This window comes from Eschrichtius robustus, chromosome 2 (assembly GCF_028021215.1).
Source record: "Eschrichtius robustus isolate mEscRob2 chromosome 2, mEscRob2.pri, whole genome shotgun sequence".
Classification (NCBI taxonomy): domain Eukaryota; kingdom Metazoa; phylum Chordata; class Mammalia; order Artiodactyla; family Eschrichtiidae; genus Eschrichtius; species Eschrichtius robustus.
In genome coordinates this window covers 158150732-158171258 of record NC_090825.1, presented here as the reverse complement: position 1 = coordinate 158171258, position 20527 = coordinate 158150732, and the positions used below count along the sequence as shown (strand labels likewise).

Genomic DNA, 20527 nt, shown 5'->3' with positions numbered 1-20527 from the left:
CTCCACACCTGTGCCCTTTCCACAGCGCAGGGAGTGGCGCCCACATACAACCCATCTCTTAACCCTAAGGAGTTACTGCAAAGAACTGACAGCTTCTTGTCCAGGAGGGAAAGTGAGTTCCAGAAAGGTGTGGCAGCTCCCCAGCTCAGTAAGAAGCCCAGCCAGGCCCAGGCCCCAGAGCTGTGTGGGAGGCCGCTCTGCCCCCCCACCCCGCATGGCACAGCTGCCACCCTCTAATAAACACATCCAATGCCATAAAAATTGAAAGTATTTTTACAATTTTGCTCTGGAAATTATTTAATATGAGGAACTTGTTTAATTTACAGTTACTATGATTTCTCTGTAATGCTCCAGAATTCTGGTGTAGTGAGAAAACCACTGCAAGTGATTTTTATGGTCATGAAATTTTTATGAATACTACATTTAACAGTTAATGGAGTTTAATCATATCAATTAAGCAGGTATTCATTTCCATTCTGGGGTTTTCTTTTCATATGTCGGAGCCAATAGATTTTCTTTCTAGTGTTAAAACATTTTGGGGGCAGCTGAAGGACCTAAAGGCCTAGGCCCTGTGTCTCCTGGAGCTAATGTGAATGACAAAATTTGGAGCCAAGGACTTACCTGGACAGAAGCCACCTGCTGGTTGGGTATCACAAGTTCTGGGATGATCACTACAGGTGTGGACAGGAAGAGGTCAGTGGGGTCAGGGCCAGTGCCCACTTGGCCAAGTGCTGACCTTAAGCCCAGTTCAGGGCTCATCCCACCAAACCTGCCCTTAACCTCTCTACCACCAGAGACCCCCATTACAACTACCCCTAAGCCGTTAGTTAGCAGGTCCTCCACCTCCCATTGTGCAGATGGGGAAACTGAGGCCCAGAGAAGGAGGGCCTGGCCCAGGGTCAGATGTGAGTTGGGACAGAGCTGGGGTAAAAACTCAGGTCTCCCCTCCTGTTGAAACCCTGAGGGAGAGGCAGGGTTGGAGGCCTTCTTCCCTTTCTAAGGGCACACCTGGGGTCTGAGGAGCATCTGTGGGAGTTGCCCAAAGGTAGTCCTGGCAGAGTACAGTGTGGGTGGGGAGGGAGGGGCTTGCTGCTTACCAAAAGTCTTATTCTCAGGCAGAAAGTAGGGTGCATTGTCATTCACATCCTCAATGGTGATGGGGAGGCTTCCTAGGGGGGAAATGTTGGCTGGCCTTGGTCTCTAAGCAAAGACCTGACCCAGAAAGTCTGGTCCTCAGTCTTGCTCCCAGCAGCCTCCCTCCCATGCATCATCCATGCTCAGTCCCCTCCCCTGCTCCTGACTCAGGATGCTGACTCAGTCTCCTCTGGCCTTCGTAGGAGGGAGCATCCTCCCCAGACCTCAGAGAGGACAAGCAACTTGTCCAAAGTCACACAGCAAGAACAGTGGGCCAGGACTGAGCCCAACCCAGGTATGTCCCACCTGACCACAACATTATTCTGACCCTTACTAGCTGTGTAATCTAGATTATTGAACTGCCCACCCTGTGCCTGTTTCCTCATCTATAAAATTGGATAGGGATCACCTACCACATGGATTGTGTGGGAATAAAATGAAGAAATGCTTGCAAGGTACCTGGCATAGCTCTTGGCTGTAGTAAGGATTCAATATACGCTAGCTGTTAATATGATTGTTATTGCTACTTGGTGTCAGAGGTGGGATCTGAGTGCACAATGGGCTCTGAAGTGTGCTCTTTCTTTTACGCTGCCTCACGACATAATAGCATTAATTAAGTGCTTATTATGTGCCAAACACTGCATGAAATGCTTTACATATATATTCTCATTTAATCTTCACAGCCAACCTACTACCCAACTCCACTTGACAGATGGGGCTACTAAAGCTTGGGGAGGTGTCATGACTTTCCCAGTGGCACAGCTGGTAAAGGCTGGAGCCACAATTTGAACCCAGGCCTTGCAGGTGCCAGTTCTTTCCCACAGCCCCTATGTTACAGCCTGCTGAGCCCTGCAGGCCAGGCTGCCTCACCATTGTCACTGTAGGCCTGGAAGCGGGGGTCCGTTGTGAGGTCATAGGCCCGCACAACCAGCGTGACCAGGTCACAGGTCTCATAGTCGATGACCTCACTCTGACTGATGAACACAGAGCCATTGGCCAGCACAGAGAACCAGCCGTGGCACAGACTGCCCACGTCGACCCCGGCCTTTGTACAGATGACGTTCACAAGCTGTACCTCCACCTGGGACATGGTGTCCCTGTCCTGGGCCACCACCTCAGCCACTATACCATGCTGCGAGCCATTCTCAGCCACACGGATGCCCCGGAGCGAGGCTGAGTCCAGGGTGGGTGGCACGTCATTCACGTCCTCCACATTCACGAGGACTTTTGCTGTGGCGTCACGCCCCTGGGGGTCTGGGTTCTCAGCACTCACTGTCAGACTGAAGGAGTCCTGTGTCTCATAGTCCAGGCTCACGCCCGAGGGCAGCTGGAGGTGGCCCTCTGCCCGCCCAGACCCCAGCACCAAGCCTCGGAGCAAGAAGTTGTTGGCACCGCCCCCTGATAGGCTGAAGCTGATGCGGTTGTTGGCTTCCATCTGGTCTGCATCCCAGGCCTCCACCACGCCCACCAGCACTCCTGTGAATGAGGGGCGGAGTGTGGAGGGACCACTGGCCCGGCCACTGGGGGCATCCTCTGTCCTCACCCCCCTTGGGGGCTTCAGGCCTGCCCTCGAAGGGGTCGTATAGCCTGGCCGAGGGAGGACTTACCTGGGTCCCTCTCCCTCACTGAGAAGGAATAGCTGGACTGGTTGAAGATGGGCAGATTATCATTGATGTCCTGCAGACAGAGGCAGTTCTGAGCCCAGGGAACTCAGGAGACCCCAGGTTCAGCCTCCCCAGAGCCAGTCTGAGAAGCCAATACTTCCCCTGGCCTGAGGCCCAGACTCTCTGTCCCTGTCTCCTCAGACAGCACTGCCTGCTTCCTAGATGATGAAACAGGCTTCAAGCGGACAGAACTCGCCCCGACCCCACCCCTGGGGCTCAGAGGTCTGTGGCGGTACTCTGAAGTTTGGTGTACACTCTGTTTCCCTGTGCACCACCCAGAGCCGTCTTAGACCCTGCTCTTGGGAAGGATAGTTCTGAGTCCCCACCTGTGTCCCTGTCTGGCCCAGCTTGACTCCCCATCTCTCGGATTTATTGGGTTGGCCCCAATACCACCATGATCCCACAAAGGCCCAAGGTTTCCCTGGTCCCCTCCTTTCTCCTGTCCCTCCTGACCTCGGTCGATCCCAAGACACTCACTCTGTGCTCAGGTGGGGCTGGGCTGGGGGCACCTGCCAGGGCTTGACCTGGTCCTGTCCTGAGACTCCCGCTGTGTTCTGTTCTCACCTTCCCTCTCCAGCCCTGGTCACCCCACCCAGACAGAGCGCTGCCCCTGTTGTCACAGCATCAGGCCAACTCTGCCTGTGCTTCCTCCCCTGATGCTGGTGTGTGCTGGGCGCCCTTGGCTTTCCCAGTCCTTCCCCAGGATGGCCCAGAGGTGTCTGCTTTTGCTTTCAGCTTTTTCTAAATAATGGTAGAAGGAACATCTTTGAAAACAGAGCCATCTCCCCATTAACCAGATGTAATTTCTGATGGCGATTTCCCAGAGATGGCGCTACTGCCCCCGTGCACATGGCCAGCTGCATTCTCAAGGTCGTCCTAACTCACAGGAGGGGCTAAGAGCACAGCTCTGAGTTCAGTCCAGCTCCACCTCTTCCTCACATGTGACTTTGACCCCTCTGGGCCTCAATATCTTCATCTGCAAAGTGGAGTGGTCCTCCCTACTCACAGAGCTCATGGGTGTGAAAGGACCCTTCTCGCTCAGGAAATGCAATTTTGCTTTCTTCCTTCTCTGTGGCCTACTTCCACCCCAAGGACAGCTGGCAAATCCTCATCCAGCTTCTGTTTCTCTATTTTCCCTGAGGTCTCATTCTGATCCTTGTGGGAAAGCGGCACATTCCAATCCAGTGGGAAACAGGGCTGCTGTGTGGGGTGGTGCAGGCTGTGAACTGCACAACCCGAGGGGGCACCAACCACATTGTGGACATTGTAGAGGAAGGTGCCTGTGACCCAGTGGCAGCCTTAGAACCAGACAGACTGGATTCAAAACCCCATTCTGTGACCCGAGGCAGGCTACTGAACCTCTGTGTGTCTTAGTCCCTTGATCAATAAAATGGTGCTAACCAATCCCTCCCTTGCAGGACCAGGTATATACTGAGTGTCTTCTCTGGGCCGGGCATTCTTTGAAACACTTTCCATTTTTTAACTTGTTTTATATTATTTTCATCCCCATTTTGCAGATGAGGAACTTGAGAACACAGGGAGGTTGAGCAATTGCCTAAGACCACACAACAAATGAGCCAGGATTCTGGCCCATCAGCTTGGTTCCAGAACTCTTTTACCCACTGCACTGCAAAGGGCAGAAATGTGACTTGAGTTGGGAGGACAGGGAGCTGGCCATCTGCTCAGGACCCCCCCAGTACAGGGCTCATCCTGGACCCTGTCCCCGGCTGAGCCAGACCTTACCTCCACAGTGATGGTGACATTGACGTCAGTCCAGAGGGCAGGCTCGCCACAATCAGACACGCGCACGGTCAGCACAATGCGGCCCCCCAGGGTGGGGTTGATGGCCTCTCGGTCCAAGGGCCCCAGGTTTCTGAGGATCCCTTTGTCGGGGTCCACTGAGAAGTTGTGGCTGTTGGGGCTGCTCAGCAGGCTGAAGTGCAGAAGGCTGTGGTTGGTGCCTGGCTGGTCATTGTCGTGAGCCTGTGCAGGTAAGCAAGGTTGGGACGTCAGCCATCAGGTGCTCCCCGGCCCCAGCCCCTGCCCTGCAGTCTGGACTCCCCCTGCAGCGCTGGCCCATGAGGGCAGTAACTGGGCCTAAAGCCAGAGTGATGCCCCCCAGTCTCCCAGTCTCAGTCTCGCATCTGAGAGGGCCAGACCAACAGCTTTCAAGAGCTTCTGAGGTCTGAAACATTGAGGTCATTCATTCATCCCACAAATGTTTACCTACCATATGCCCAGCCCTGTCTAAGTACTGGGAATAGAGCCATGATCAAGACAGTGCCCTTATGGAGTTGATATTCTAGTGGGGGGGGAGGAGTGGGGACAGTATTAATATAGACAGTCGAAGTTTAAAATAAACAAACAAAAATAAGTGTGTGTGTGTGGGGGGACTTCCCTGGCGGCGCAATGGTTAAGAATCCGCCTGCCAGTGCAGGGGACATGGGTACGAGCCCCGGTCCGGGAAGATCCCACATGCCATGGAGCAACTACGCCTGTGCGCCACAACTACTGAGCCTGCGCTCTGGAACCCGCGAGCCACAACTACTGAAGCTCACGCGCCTAGAGCCCGTGCTCCACAGCAAGAAAAGCCACCGCAACGAGAAGCCCGCGCACCGCAACGAAGAGTAGCCCCCGCTCCACGCAATTAGAGAAAGCCTGCACGCAGCAGTGAAGACCCAAAGCAGCCATAAATTTAAAAAAAAATTGTGGGGGAATTCCCTGGTGGCCTAGTGGTTAGGATTCTGGGCTTACGCTGCTGTAGCCCGGATTCAAGCCCTGGTTGGAGAACTGAAATCCCACAAGCCATGCAGCACGGCCAAATAAATAAGTGTGAAGTCCAACAAGATTCTGATTTTCCCATGATGACTACTTCAGTGCTGTATTTTTTAAATAGCTGAAATTCTTCATCCAATCTGTGTGTGTGTGTGTGTGTGTGTGTGTGTGTGTGTTTCTGTCCTACCAAGGTCCTGAACACATGCTTAGTGTGCCTTTGGGGTGATCCAGCACGGAGAGCACAAGATGCTCTTCCCTGCCACCAAGGCTTTGAACATGCACGTGAATGCCCTCTACACATTGCCTGCTTGACTCCAGGTCAGATTGGTGCCTCCCCTGGTCCTCCACAACCCCTGTGCTACCTTCAGTACAGCACAAGTGACACCCTTGGATGATGGTCCGCCACCTTCCCTGAAGGCAGGAATTATGGTGGATTCATCTCGGAGGACCCAGGGCCCAGCAAAGGGTCTGGTGCATAGTAGATGCTCAGCAAATATGGCTTTGAATCCAGAGCTGGGCTAGTCCCACTTGGATCCAATTCTTTCCCCTCATCTCTGCCCACTGCCACTTTCAGGTTTTTGTTTCAGATCTGTTGGGATCGTGTTTATGAAATGAAAAACTCTGTCTGTTCATTCCTTGGCACTCTGAACTCAGGCCGGTTAATTCACCAAGCACTTCTCAGGGCTCACACTGGGCACCATGGTTCTGGCAGCAGATCTGAAATGCTCCTGCCCCAAAGAGCTCACAGACCAGGGTGAGGAGCACTGAGGTGCATGAAGAAAGGCCCAGGTTTCAGCACTGCCACTGACTGGCTGTATAACCACAGAAAAGTCACTTAACCTCTTTGAGCCTCAGTTTTCTCCTTCCGTGAAATGGGGAGCATTAGAGCACCTACTTCATAAGTTTGTCAAGAGATCAGGGATGGGAATGTACTCTGGAAACCACAAGCCCCAGAAAGATGGGAGGGCTCCACGGCCATGTGATTGTCATTCCGAGGACCTGGTTTCTCGATTCTCACAACATCCCCTTACAGATGACTCAGTGGAGAAGCTTCTGAAAGTCTCAGAATCAGGGGCGAAGCTTCTCTCCAGTGTTCCTCTGGAGCCAGTAGTGGGTTTTTATCTCACAGAGTCTGTGAACCTGACCACGGATCTCATTTCCATTTTTGCTTTGGCCATTAGGAAGCTCAGAACTGAGGACTCAGCCCACTCCTAGCAATTGTATGGCTTCTACCTTTGTGCACTTAAAAAAAATACCATCCTTATTTTCTCTTTTTCCTTATTTCTTTTATCACACTTTTAAATCTAAGCCACCTCAAATCCTTTTTGGAATGAGGCAGGGGCCTGAATTTAAAAGAGCAATATGTTTTTGAGGGCTTGTTCTGTGCTAGGCCTTGTGCCGAGCACTTTACATCCATTATGACCCTGGGAATAAGTACTGAGATTGTCTTCATTTTCCAAAGAAGCAACGGAGGCCCAGAGAGACTGAGTGACTTTCTCAGGACTACACAGCAGAGCCCAGATTCCAACCCAGGACCAGCATGACTACAGAGCTAGGCATGGTGCCATGTGCCCGTCTCACCCGTCAGCTACAGGCTGGCTCGCACCTGGATGGTCACGGAGACATTGCCCTCCTCTTCCTGGACAAAGATGTTGTAGGAGCCGCTGACCACGGGCTTGTTGTCATTGATGTCCAGCACGACGATCTGCAGCATGGTGGAGGACGACAGGTTCCCGCCGTCCGTGGCCAGCAGCGTGAGGTAGTATACGGCCTGCTTCTCCCGATCCAGCAGCTCACTGTTTCTCACCGTCACTGTCCCCGAGTCTGGATCCACCGCAAAGATGTCCGCCCTGTGCAGGGTGGCCAGGTGGAGCAAATAAAGATACAGGATGGGGCTTCCCTGGTGGCGCAGTGGTTGAGAATCTGCCTGCTAATGCAGGGGACACGGGTTCGAGCCCTGGTCTGGGAGGATCCCACATGCCACGGAGCAACAAAGCCCGTGCGCCACAACTACTGAGCCTGCGCGTCTGGAGCCTGTGCTCCGCAACAAGAGAGGCCGCGATAGTGAGAGGCCCACGCACCGTGATGAAGAGTGGCCCCCACTTGCCACAACTAGAGAAAAAGCCCTCGCACAGAAACAAAGACCCAACACAGCCATAAATTAATTAATTAATTAATTAATTAAAAAAGATACAGGATGCCCACTTCAATTTGCATTTCAGATAAACAATGAAAAATATTTTAGGACATCCCATGGAATATTTGCAACCTACTTATACTAAAAAAACCCCCATTCATTGTTTATCTGAAATTGAAATGTAACTGGGTGCCCTATATTTTATCTGACTCCTCTAGCCCTGCTGTGAGGAAGGGAGGTGAGCCTGGGTTCTGCTCGCCCACCCGCCCACTGCCCACCCGGATAACTTACCCATTCCCCGGAAGCAGGCTGTAGGTGATGCGGCCCCCCTCGCCCGTGTCTGGGTCGGAGGCCTGTGAGGCAGAGAGATAGATAATGGGACACTGAGCAGAAGCCATACCCGCACTGTCAACCGTGCAATTGATGAGGACAGGGCCGTCCTGCTTCCTGACCCAAAGGGAGAAGCCCCCGACACACTCAGACTGACACATAGACATCACATACACACGCACGGGCATACACACCTGCTGGCCCCCGCTGACATCAGATGATACAGAAACTCCAGCAGGGCCACAGCCCCAGGTCTGCCCATCTCCGCATCTCTCCCAGCCCTGCCCAGCCCTGTCCCCCATCACTCACTCGGATGCCGTTGGTGACCACATAGCCGACCGCACTGTGCTCGAAGACACTGAGGTTGTACAGGTTGTGGGGGAATGTGGGCCTGTGATCATTAATGTCTCTAAGGTGGATGGTCACCAAGGCTACCGAGGAGCTTCTGCTGACCGAGTCAGTGGCCACGACCTGAGGACAGGGGAAGAGGCAGCGGCATTGGGACTGGAGCACCCCGTGGCCCGCTCTCCCTGGTGCCCCAGAGCACCCCTCACCTGCACCAGCATCACCGTTTGTGTCTCGTAGTCCACCAGCGACGGTGCTCTCACCAGCACCTGCACATCCACTGAGCCCACCGCCCGCTCTGGGGAGACGCTGAAGGCTTCAACATCAGGGCCCCCCAGGGATAACAGGAAGGTGCCGTTGCTGCCCTGTAGACGTGGGCTATATATTAGGGACCCCACTCCTGCAATGTACCCACCTGCATCTTTCTCCCAATCCCTGGCCACAGGTCCCAGGAGGGTAGGCTAGTCACTAGTCCCTGTCAACGTGGGCTCATCAGAAGAAGACCTCCCCGAGGCCCCAGCCTGGGCTGCAGCGCCTGGACACACACCCCTCACTCCCTTTGAGTCTTCCGTACCAGCCACCATGCACCACCCTCCACCACCCAATCCAACACCAAACATCATCAATGTCCAACGTCGGTCCATTATCCACACCCCCTCTACTCCACACCCCTCTCCAGTCAAGGCCAACCACCATCTCAACACACCCACCCATCCACCACTACCCTATATCACCCTCCAATCGACATTTTGTACCAACTCATTATCGCCAAATACTACCAAACACCATCCATAGTTATTCAGCATTCAATACTACCCAAATCACCCAGCACTAAGTATCAACCTCCACCTAGGAATACCCTCCAACTTGACACCCACCCAGACCATACTGTGCTCAAAACTGCCCACATCCCCCAATACCCAGTACTATCCTAGCACCCCGCAACTTCACCATCCACACATCACTACCCCCTCTACTCAACACCGCCAAAAATTACATTCCACTCAACAACACCCAGCATCCAGGACCAACCTCCACTCAGTGCTGCCTTTCTGTTCCCCACCACGTAGCACCACCCTGAACACAAGGCTACCCACCAGCTCAACAACACTCAGCAGTTCCAATGTCACCCAACAGCTCCGACCACAACTCATGGTCAGCACCACTGTTGCCCACTGCACACTGCCCCATCGGGCACTGTGGTACCACACTCTGCTGGTCACTCGCCACTTCTCCCCCCGCCCCCCCAGCGATCTCCCAACCATCACTTCCGCCCATGCCGCGCATGGTCTGAGTGCCCCTGCCTTGTCTGGGTCGTAGACCACCATGGTTAGGTCATCGATGGGGATGCGGGTGGAGGCGTGCTCGTCCACGTAGCCAGTGAAGTTGACTTGAGCCTCTTGGGGGGTGAAGGTGCAGGTTGGGAGGCTGCAGTTGTAAAACTCAGGTTTGTGGTCATTGACGTCTGTCACTCTCAGCGTGACCCATATGCTCACCTTGGCCTCCTGCCCATAGACGTTGGGGTCCATCTCGGTGGCCTGAGAGCAGAGCAGAGGCCGAGAGGCAGAGGTCAGAAAACCAGCATTCAGAGAGAGCTGAGATCAAAGGTCAGAGTTTAGAAAGTCAGGGTGCAGGGCTTCCCTGGTGGTGCAGTGGTTGAGAGTCTGCCTGCCAATGCAGGGGACACGGGTTCAAGCCCTGGTCTGGGAAGATCCCACATGCCGCGGAGCGGCTGGGCCCGTGAGCCACAATTACTGAGCCTGCGCATCTGGAGCCTGTGCTCCGCAACAAGAGAGGCCGTGATAGTGAGAGGCCCGCGCACCGCGATGAAGAGTGGCCCCTGCTTGCTCCAACTAGAGAAAGCCCTCTCACAGATACGAAGACCCAACACAGCCATAAATAAATAAATAAATAAATGTATAGAAAGTCAGGGTGCAAGGTGGGCAGTGGCCCTCTCACTCACCGTGACCTGCACCTGCACCTCCTCGTCCTCCTCCAGCAGCTGCTCTCTGTCCAGGGAACCGCTGACCCTGATCACCCCGTCTGGTCCAATGTCGAACCAGCCAGGCCTTGTGGAGTCTGGGAAAAGGCAGCAGGAGCAGCTGCTTCCAGTGGCTCTGACGGAGCCCCCACCCCTTCCCTTGCCTCAGCCCCAGCCTGGGGACACCCCGTTCTCACTGGAGATGCTGTAGATCACAGGGTCATTGATGCCTCTGTCGCCATCCATGGCCTCCACCTTCAGCACCGAGGTTCCCTGCGAGAAGGCACGGTCAGTGGCCAGACCCTTTCCCCACCGCTCGTCTCCACCCAGACCCCTCCAGTTCCCTGGCACACCTGGGGTGCATCCTCAGCCACAGAGGCCGAGTAAAACTCCCTGACAAACTGGGGGTCCAGGTCCGGCTTGTCAATTACAGAGATGGACACGAAGACAGGCGAGGAGCACTGGACGACGAAGCTGTTGTTGTACCTGCCGCCCGAGTCCTGCCGGGAGATGGGTCTCCGTGAAGCCGGGGCTTCGGCTCCCGACGCCCCCGACCCCACGTGCGCCCGCACTCACACAGGCCTTCAGCTCCAGCTGATAGAAGGCACTCTTGTTGTTGTAGCTGAGGCTGCCGTTGAGGATGATGGAGCCGTTGGGCAGGATCCTGAAGAGGTACTCGCTGCTGTCCGTGCTAGGGATGACCTGAGGCAGAGCACAGTCAGGCCAGGCTCCCCCGGGACGGCCCTGCCCCCAGGACCTGCTCTGAGAGACCTGGGGTCGAATCCTGGCTCTGCTCTCAACCTCACCAGGTCACTTAACCTCTCTGAGCCTGGGAAATGGGCTAGATATCGCCTCAGTGGGATGAAAACAGGGTCAAATGAGCTAAGGTAGGTTCCAGGCACGTAGTGGGCACTCAATGATGGGGGCCGTGGCTAGCCAATGTGTCTTCGTGAGAACTGGGGTCACACCCGCCATTGTCTGTGTGACCTTGGACAAGACCCTGGACCTCTCTGAGACTTGATTTCCTCTTCTTTGAAGCCAGGATTGCCGCAGCCACCAGGTGGTGTGACGCTAACCGGACAAAGTCATAGACAGTGCCCCAGGCGAGAGGGTGGGGAGGAGGGTCCGGTCTGCAGCAGGCACCCTCCTTAGGCGGCTGGGCCAAATGAGGTCCAGAGGGGGACAGAGGAAGGCGTGGGGACCAGGGCTGGGCCGTCGCAGAGCCCCTGCTCCACAAGGTCCCTGCAGGTTGTGTGGGAGATGCTGCCCCCTAGTGGCCATGAGGGGAGGTGGAGCCCACACTCTCACAAGGACCCGCACACACTTACCTTCTCTATGGAGTACACCACTGCGCCTCCGGACCCAGTGTCTTTGTCCTTGGCCAGCACAGAGAGCAACAGGGAGCCAACCGGCAGGGTCTGTAACAAGGGTTTTGTCACCTCTGAGCTCCAACACATCTCTTCCATGCCCAAGCACATCATGCCCCCTCCTGGAGTTTCAGTGCCCCCAACTGTACCACGGGGATAGCGATGGACCTTCCAGAACCTGAAACCCAGCATTCCACAGATGTCCCCCTTTCCTTCCCACCTGGTCTGGGCCTCTGGGAGCATCTGGATGGAGGCAGGGAGCAGAGTTCCCCCTTCTCCTCTCCCCACACAGCCTCCCTGAAACCTGAGCAGGCTTCTGATTTGCAGCGCCCCTCAGGACCACCATGAGTGATCATTCCAGAACTCAGGCTGTGCCACTCCCCTGCTTAAACATCCCTGTGTGTTCTCTGTAGCCTCCAGCAATAGGTTCCACACAGCACCCCGCAGAGCTGTAAGGTTCTTTTGGGAGGCTTTTCCTCTAGGACCTGTCCACACCCTCACTATTTCTTCATGGTGGCCAAAAAGATCTTTGAAAATCCTGAACCAGACCACATCAGTCTCGTGCTCAAAACCGACAAGTGGTTCCCCCATTCTGCCCAGAATATGGTCCAGACTGCCTCCTTGGCCCTCCAGGGTCAGGCCACTGCCCACTTCTCTGACCTCACCTCCTCCTCAGCCTCCTCCCTCCACACACACGAGCTTCCTGGCTATGCCTACAACACTCCAGGCTGATTCCCACCTCAGAGCCTTTGCAGCTGCTGTTCCCTGCCTGGAATATCCTTTTCCTGGAGCAGCCCATGCTGGCTCCTCAACATTTAGTTCTGCTCAGATGTCACCTACGCAGAGAAGATTTTCCTGACTGGCTCAATTTAAAGCAGGCCCCTCCCCAGTCATGTTTTATGCTCTTCATAGAGCTCAACACCATCTGAAATAATCCTGTTTGTTTAATGCTTTGTTGATTAAATGTTTTGTTGTCTGTGCTCTTCACTACAATGTGAGCTGCCGAGGGTGATGACCAAGTCTGTCTTCACCGGATATCCTCAGCACCAAGGACAGTGCCAGACACACAGTAGGTGCTCAATCAGAGCCTGTTGAAGGGCTGTCTGAACCTCACCAGCCTCAGGTCTGGCCTGGGGGAGGGGGACCCACACCTGTCAGGACTTTGAAGCCACGTGGTAATGAAGATTCAGGAGTGGTGTTGTGTTTGCTGCCCTGGGACCACTGGGAAACCTCCTCCTTGCCTATGCATTTCAAGTGGGGCTGGTCCTCTTGCTAGAGAGGAAAGCGCATGATGCAGACCTAGACAATTGGAGCAATCCATACTCCTCAACTGATGGGCACCTGACCGAAAATGGGCCAATGAGAGTCAGTCCTGGGGGTTTGGCTGGGACCATTGAGAAAGAGACAGTCTGTGTTGCAATTGCAAAGCTGGTGGGATGTGAGCCTGGAGCTGCTGGGGGACACTGTTATCACCATAAGGGAGAACTGCTCGCCCCACCCCCGGCTGGTGGCAACAAGAGAAGCAGAGCTGCTAGGTGGAGAGAAATCTCTTCTTGATGACATGGCTTGAGTACCTGGATCCAGCCATGCCTGAAGTCAGATATACTGTTAAATTTTTCAGAAACATGAGAAAATCAATTCCTTCCCCCTCACCACCTCTGACTATCATAACTTAGATATTCCAATCCAGTCTGATAGATTGCAAAATGTTGCTGTAGCTCTGGTACATGGGGTTACATGCAACCCCCTGAATTTGGTTCCTGCAGCTGCCCTTTCTAGGAGGTGCACTTCCCAATCTTGGATGCCCTGCTGGCTATCTCTGGTCCTTCCCACTCTAAGCAGATTTGTGGGATGTCTGCATCCTACACACACACCCCGTTAAGGCAGATGTTACCTCACTGATGCTGGTGGAGAAGTCTGTGTTCTGGAAAATGGGTGCGTTGTCATTTCTGTCCTCCACGATCACCAGCATTTCATTCTGCACCTGCAAGTGAGAAAGCCCAGGTTAGCCCAGAAAACGTGGGAGCTTGAGAAAACAACGTCAGGAGCATCAGGACGGGAGTGCAAGTTGGTATAGCTTCTCAGGAGAACAATCAGGTGATGTCTGGGGTGACTTTTTTTTAATACATCTTTATTGAAGTATAATTGCTTCACAATGCTATGTTAGTTTCTGTTGTACAACAAAATGAATCAGCCATATGCAGACATATATCCCCATATCCCCTCTCTCTTGAGCCTCCCTCCCACCCTCCCTATCCCACCCTTCTAGGTCGTCGCAAAGCACGGAGCTGATCTCCCTGTACTATGCAGCTGCTTCCCACTAGCTATCTGTGTCACATTTGGTAGTGTATATATGCTGATGCTACTCTCACTTTGCCCCAGCTTCCCCCTCTCCCCTCCGTGTTTTTTTGATGCCATTTCAAACGCCAGAAAAGTTGCAAGTACAGTACAAAGAATTCCTGATACCCTTCATCCAGATTTACCCCTTATTTAGTTTTTCTCTCCACAGATTTACTGAACCATTTGGAGAGTATGTTGTGGAAATCATTAGGTCATTAAAAAAAAATCTAAAATGTCCTATTACAAGAATGTTCCTTTTAGCTTTGTTAGCCATAGCGTAAAGCTGTGAACAACCTAAGTGCTGAGGAGACCAGCTAAGCACCGTGGTGCTTATAGTCCCCACACTGGGCTATAGACATACAGGAAACAGGAGACTCATGTGCAGACACAGAAGGGACTCCAAAGCTGATTGTTGTATTGTTTTGTTTTTTGCCTGCACCCCGCGGCATGCGGAACGTCCCTGACAAGGGATCGAACCCGGGCTCCCTGTAGTGGAAGCACAGAGTCTTAACCACTGGACCACCAGGGAAGTCTTCCAAAGCTGATTGTTGAGTCGACAAGGCAGTTCAAGACCATACATGCAGTAGGATCCCACTTGGATTTCAGAAAACGCACCCAAAACTACCATCTTTCTTCCGTGGATGCATATATGCATGTCAATGTTTAGCGATGGATAGAAAACAACACAGTGACGGCGGACACTTCAGGTGGGAGTGGGCTGGGAAGTGTTGCCCAAGGGGACTTGAGCTTTATCTGCACTTTTAAAAATGTTTACAAAGAGAAAATACTTATGAATATCCAAGTCATTAAAATGATTTTTTTAATGGATAGGGTTTGGGGAATAGGTTATAAAGACAAAACCCCCAACTTTCACAGACACAAGACACAGCTGTATAAGTGTGTTATTGAGAAACATGAACACTAAGACCAACCTATCAGCCAAAGGGGCTGAAAGTGATGACCTCAGTGGAGAGAGGGTAGGGAGGTATTTGGCACTTGTTTTTTTATTAATAAGTGTAGTAATACAAGTTAATAATGTAATTGGGACTTCCCTGGTGGTCCAGTGGTAAAGAATCCGCCTTACAATGTAGGGGACGCGGGTTCAATCCCTGGTCAGGGAATTAAGATCCCACATGCCTCGGGGCAACTAAGCCCATGCGCCACAACTACTGAGCTCGCGCCTCAACTAGAGCCCGCCTGCTGCAAACTACAGAGCCCACGTGCTCTGGAACCCATGCGCCACAACTAGAGAGAAGCCCGCATGCCACAACGAATAGCTCGCGTGCCTCAACGAAAGATCCCGCGTGCCTCAACGAAGATCCTGCATGCTGCAACTAACACCCAACGCAGTCAAAAGTAAATAAGATAAATAAAAAATAATACATAAATCTTTTAAAAAATAATAATGTAATTAATGATATACAATAGATATACAAAATACACAAAAGATAAACCATGTATTTGTATAATTAATATAAATTATAATAAATACTAAAATCTTGGTTAATATTGTATGACAAAAAATGGAGACGTATAATTTCGATAAAAATAAACGTTCAATTCATTTTTTGTTAGCTGGGGCTCTCTGCTTATTTGCGGTGGGCAATTAGCGGTGGACCCTCAGTCCCCTGCTCTCTGATCCCTGGACCTCCCTTCCCTCCCCACTTCTGACTCACTGGGTTGTTGTGACCGTCGTTCACAAAGATGTTGATGGCAAACCAGTAGAGCGTCTGCAGTGGGCAGAGAGAAGGGAACCAAGGTAAGCCCTGTTCGGTTGCCCACCAGGGCCCTCCCTACCTCCCCAACCCCTCACGAGGCCTTCCCAGGTTGCTTCCCTTTACCTCATAGTCCAGAAGTTTGGCCAGCTTCACTTCCCCAGTATTCGGGGTGACATTAAAGAAGTACTCATAGGAGCCACTAATCCCATAGGTCAGAGGGTCATTGTCCTGGTCCTGAGCTATCAGCCAGAAGACCTCAGCACCTGCAGACGGGACAGGGAATGCACAGGGTCCACGGCCACCTAGTTCAATGCTGGCCTGGCCAAGCTGCCCACGAGGCCCACAAGAATGTCAAACTTCTTTTAAAATTAGAAGGGCCAAGACATGGAAACAACCTAAATGTCTATCAATGGATGAATGGGTAAAGCAGATGTGGTATACATGTACAATGGAATATTTTCAGCCTTAAAAAAAGAATGAAATCTTGCCATTTGTAACAACATGGATGGACCTAGAGGGAATTCTGCTAAGAGAAATAAGTCAAAAAAAAACAAATACTGTATGATCTCATTTACATGTGGGATCTAAAAACAAAAACCAAGCTCACAGATACAGAGAAGATTGGTGGTTGCCAGAGGTGAGGTGCGGGGGACTGAGAAATGGGTGAAGAGGGTCAAAAGGTACACATATCCAGTTATAAAATAAATAAGTCCTGGAGATGTAATGTACAGCATGGTGACTAGAGTTAATAATACTGTATTGGGTATTTGAAAATTGCTAAGAGAGTAGGTCTTAAAAGCTCTCATCCCAAGGGAAAAAAAAAAGCCATCGGGCTTCCCTGGTGGTGCAGTGGTTGAGAATCTGCCTGCCAGTGCAGGGGACACGGGTTCGAACCCTGGTCTGGGAAGATCCCACGTGCCGCGGAGCAACTGGGCCCGTGAGCCACAATTACTGAGCCTGCGCGTCTGGAGCCTGTGCTCCTCAACAAGAGAGGCCGCGATAGTGAGAGGCCCCGCGCACCGCGATGAAGAGTGGCCCCCACTTGCCACAACTGGAGAAAGCCCTCACACAGAAACGAAGACCCAACACAGCCATAAATAAATAAAAAATAAATCAAATAGTGTTTAAAAAAAAAGACCTTCATTTAAAAAAAAAAAAAAAAAAGCCATCTGTAACTATGTGTGGTAACATATGTTAACTAGACTTATTGTGGTGATCATTTTGAAATATATACAAATATATCATTATGTTGTACACCTGAAACTAATATAATATTGTATGTCAATTATACCTCATTTTTTCAAACGGTAAAAAAAAATCAAAAGGAATTAATGATTATAATCTAGCCCTCAGGATATTTGTCTTTATGCCAATGCAGTATATTAAAGTATATTTTTAATGTATTTTTCTGGAGGGAGAGGCCTACAAAAGCAAAAGTGCCAGAACAGTGACATGGTGGTGGGGCCCGGCACCCAGCCTGAGGGTCTCAGAGGACCAGCCTGCCCCCCTCTCTTGCCACGACAGCCTTTCAGGGACAGTCTGGGCAGCACATCTGGAGTCTGCTCTTCTTTGACCAAATAGTTCTGGCTCCTCCAGAAACTCCTTAGAAAGCTTGGTCCCTTCCCACCCAGGCCCTCTCCTCCAGGAAGACCGTCAGGCTAGAAAGCTGTTAGTATCTACAGTATGTTTCCTCTGTTGTGAGACACACTGTCAATTTAATGACTGCTGGGGTGGGGAGTCACTCTGTGTTAACTGACTATCTCAAATATAAGACACATCCTGATTCAAAAATGTCAAAATGTAAACTGATACGGCCCTTATACCTAAGGAAATATGGGAAGTGAGTGGGGATGTGTAAATCCTTCTCTGTACACATGTGCTCACAGACACAGAAAGAAGGATCAGGAAGGAAAAGCTTTTTTAAAAGTCTGTCTGAAAAAAAATTAACTGTAACAAATAAATCAATAAGAGCTGCAGAAATAAAAGACATATATTAGGTCTCTGTCTTTAAACTCAAATTTGACGTATTTTAAAAAGTCTGCCTGACGAAACTAAACTACTATACAGTGTGAGTGTCAAGAAAACAGGTCTTCTGCAGGAGAGAAAGGACGGGGAGTGACTAGAAGGGGAGAGAGTGGGTCGGGGTGCTTCCCTGTATATATATTACACCTCAAAATAAAAGGTATAAACAACATTTTTTAAAAACCTGACTGAAAATGCTTTCTCATCCCAAGAGAGCCATACAATTCATCTCAGAAAGGAAGAAATTGCTCTTTGGTTTGAGAAAGCCCAGAGAGGGGCCCTGTGGTTATCAAAGAAAAGACCCTCATTTGGTCTGGCTGAGATCAGACCTGACATTAAAGCGTCACCCAAGAGAATGGAGATCTTGAGGACATTTGGGTTAATATATTTGTGACATTTGTTTGGAGGTGTGTGTGTGTTTATCTGCGACCAAACAGCTATGAAAATATACATAAAATATCATTAACGTGTATATACTACTTCTCTGTTGTATTCACAGATGTCAAATAGTTTGACCTCAGCCCAGTCCTCCAGGGAGGATTGTGCCAACTCAGAATGTAATGAGACTAACACCTCCCTCATCCTGGGATCTAAACGTTTATTAATATAACCCTTAGTAGACTTGCTGTCCTGGCAACCACATCCAAATGGATGTGGCCTTCGTGGCTCTGAAGCCCATCGCCCACCCTTTCTTCATGTACCTAGACCTGGGTTTCTGGATTCCAAGGCAGACTTTGGATTTCACCTTTGATGCAGTCTCTTGCTTCATCTAGTAGATTTAGATATTTGGGGTCCCAATTCTGACACTGCAACAAAGACTGTAAATTGTCCCCCAGTATTCACAACCCCCTTTCTCTCAGACTAATAGAACCCCAGATTTTGAGCTGTGCACATGGCTAAATAAAATAAAGACCTCATTTCTCCAGTTCCCTTGTAGCTAGGGCATGTGGCTAAGTTCTGGCCAATGAGATGTGAGCAGAAGTAACATGTGTAAAATCTGGAGCCCTGTCCTTAGGAGAAAGAAATGAGCCCTCTTGGCCCTTTATTGCCCCCAGCTCTCACTGGAAAAGGGCGTGACATGAACCATCTGGGACCATGTGGATGAGGGCCAGGCCCTAGGGGAGGCAGAACCTGGAAATGGAAGGAGGGTCCCTGATGCCAGAAGCATAGGGCACGGAACAGCCTGATGGATCCCTGCTCTAGATGACTATGTAAGAGAATAGGAAACTTTGACCTTGTTTACAGCTCTGTTATTTGGGGTCTGTTATGCGCAGCTGACCCTATATCCCAGTGAATACAGTCATCTATCATTTCAGCTTCTTCAACCCCATCCTGCCTGCTGGGAATCTGGCATCCAGTCCCTGTGGCTTCATCCAAAACAATGTTTCATGAACATCATTCACTCCTGTACACTGCCAAGATCGTTACCACATCCACGTCTCAGTGTTTATGACCCTCCTTTTAACTGACTTACTGTTTCATGTAAATACATTTATTTTAAAAGCAAACTAGATGGCTACTGTACATAGAAAACTCATTTCACTAGCCATAGAGGGAAGGTAACTCTACAAACGAAGACAGCAGAAGTATCAATTTCTGGTGAGATGTATGCATGAAAGGCTCTGAGCCTAAAGCCTGCTCTCTTTCTGTCTGAAAAAAAAAAAATAGCAGAGGAGGAAGAGAGATGAGCAAGTGAGAGAGGTAGAAGAGAAATAATGGTACCAAATGGATACTTTCTCCCTTGGGAAATCAGAAAGACTGAAAGAGATGGGAAATGGGAGGAATGTTCTCTTGGAGTGAGTCTTGATTATTTGATGCTGTGTGAGGGCCCCCGACCCAAAAGCTGCAAAGGAGAAAACAAACTTCTGGAACAAACTTCCTTCAGGCCACCTTTGCCCCATGACGAGCCGTGGAGCTGCAGGGATGGGGAGCAAGCCCACAGGGGAGCCCCTGGGGCCCTCTTGTGGGTAAGTGTTTGGTGCAGTCTGGGCACAGGGACAGTTACTCACCCACTGGTAGGTCCTCGGGCAGGTTCACTGCCGACATGTTGGACAGGAATGTTGGGGCCACGTTGGCTGCCACTGTAGGGACACAGAGTGTTGGAACATCTGGACACCTCCATAAAGACTGACCCCCATCTGCCCCTGTGGGAGCCCACACCAGTCCCACTGGCCAACTTTCACCGGCCCAGGACTGGATTCCTCTCCAGGCCTCCCCAGAGCAGCCAAGCCCGGGGCTGGGCCATAGGAGTTGGGTGTTTGCTGGTGAAGCAGCATCCCACCCTTCTGGAGGGTTCTGCCGAGGATCCCCAGGTTAGTGCTGCCCTGGTGGGGGAGGGGAGGTACCCACCAGACACCATGAGGGCAGGAAGCAAGAGGCAGGACAGCCACGGCCACACCATCACGTCTGGAGGGACCTGGGGGAAGAGGCATCAGGGGAGGGGCACCTGAACCCAGTCCTCCCTCCTCTGGTGGACCCTGATCAGTCGGGTCTGACCCCGGCCGACTCACCTCCATCACTCAAGGTTCCCCCCAGGCCCCTATCAAATTCTGCCCATTTGCCAGATGTTCCAGGGGACGGGGAGTTGGGGGGCATGGCGGGGAGGGGCAGGGTAGCTGAGTCTGGTCTAGAGCCCCAGCCTGAGACTGACCCTGAACTTGACCCCAGGGTTCAGTGCCCACTGTGTAGCAGGCATGGATCCAAGTATATTACAT

At 51.5% G+C, this 20527-nt stretch overlaps 1 protein-coding gene across 1 annotated transcript in view; it reads right to left on the bottom strand.

Annotated features, from left to right (window-relative positions):
* The window catches only part of CDHR2 (cadherin related family member 2), a 39339-nt gene that overhangs the window by 6736 nt on the left and 12076 nt on the right, over positions 1-20527 (bottom strand). Inside the window, exons 2-21 of the mRNA XM_068536420.1 lie at positions 20163-20229; positions 19823-19894; positions 15915-16054; positions 15750-15803; positions 13628-13717; positions 11695-11784; positions 10943-11068; positions 10720-10866; positions 10564-10639; positions 10349-10464; positions 9690-9923; positions 8595-8750; positions 8350-8511; positions 8002-8063; positions 7180-7423; positions 4542-4781; positions 2742-2811; positions 2005-2610; positions 1098-1169; positions 622-671 (exon numbers count right to left, since the gene is read on the bottom strand). Coding sequence (XP_068392521.1) covers positions 622-671; positions 1098-1169; positions 2005-2610; positions 2742-2811; positions 4542-4781; positions 7180-7423; positions 8002-8063; positions 8350-8511; positions 8595-8750; positions 9690-9923; positions 10349-10464; positions 10564-10639; positions 10720-10866; positions 10943-11068; positions 11695-11784; positions 13628-13717; positions 15750-15803; positions 15915-16054; positions 19823-19894; positions 20163-20214 — 2859 coding nt within the window. The 5' untranslated portion in view covers positions 20215-20229. The remainder of the gene's footprint in view (positions 1-621; positions 672-1097; positions 1170-2004; positions 2611-2741; positions 2812-4541; positions 4782-7179; positions 7424-8001; positions 8064-8349; positions 8512-8594; positions 8751-9689; positions 9924-10348; positions 10465-10563; positions 10640-10719; positions 10867-10942; positions 11069-11694; positions 11785-13627; positions 13718-15749; positions 15804-15914; positions 16055-19822; positions 19895-20162; positions 20230-20527) is intronic.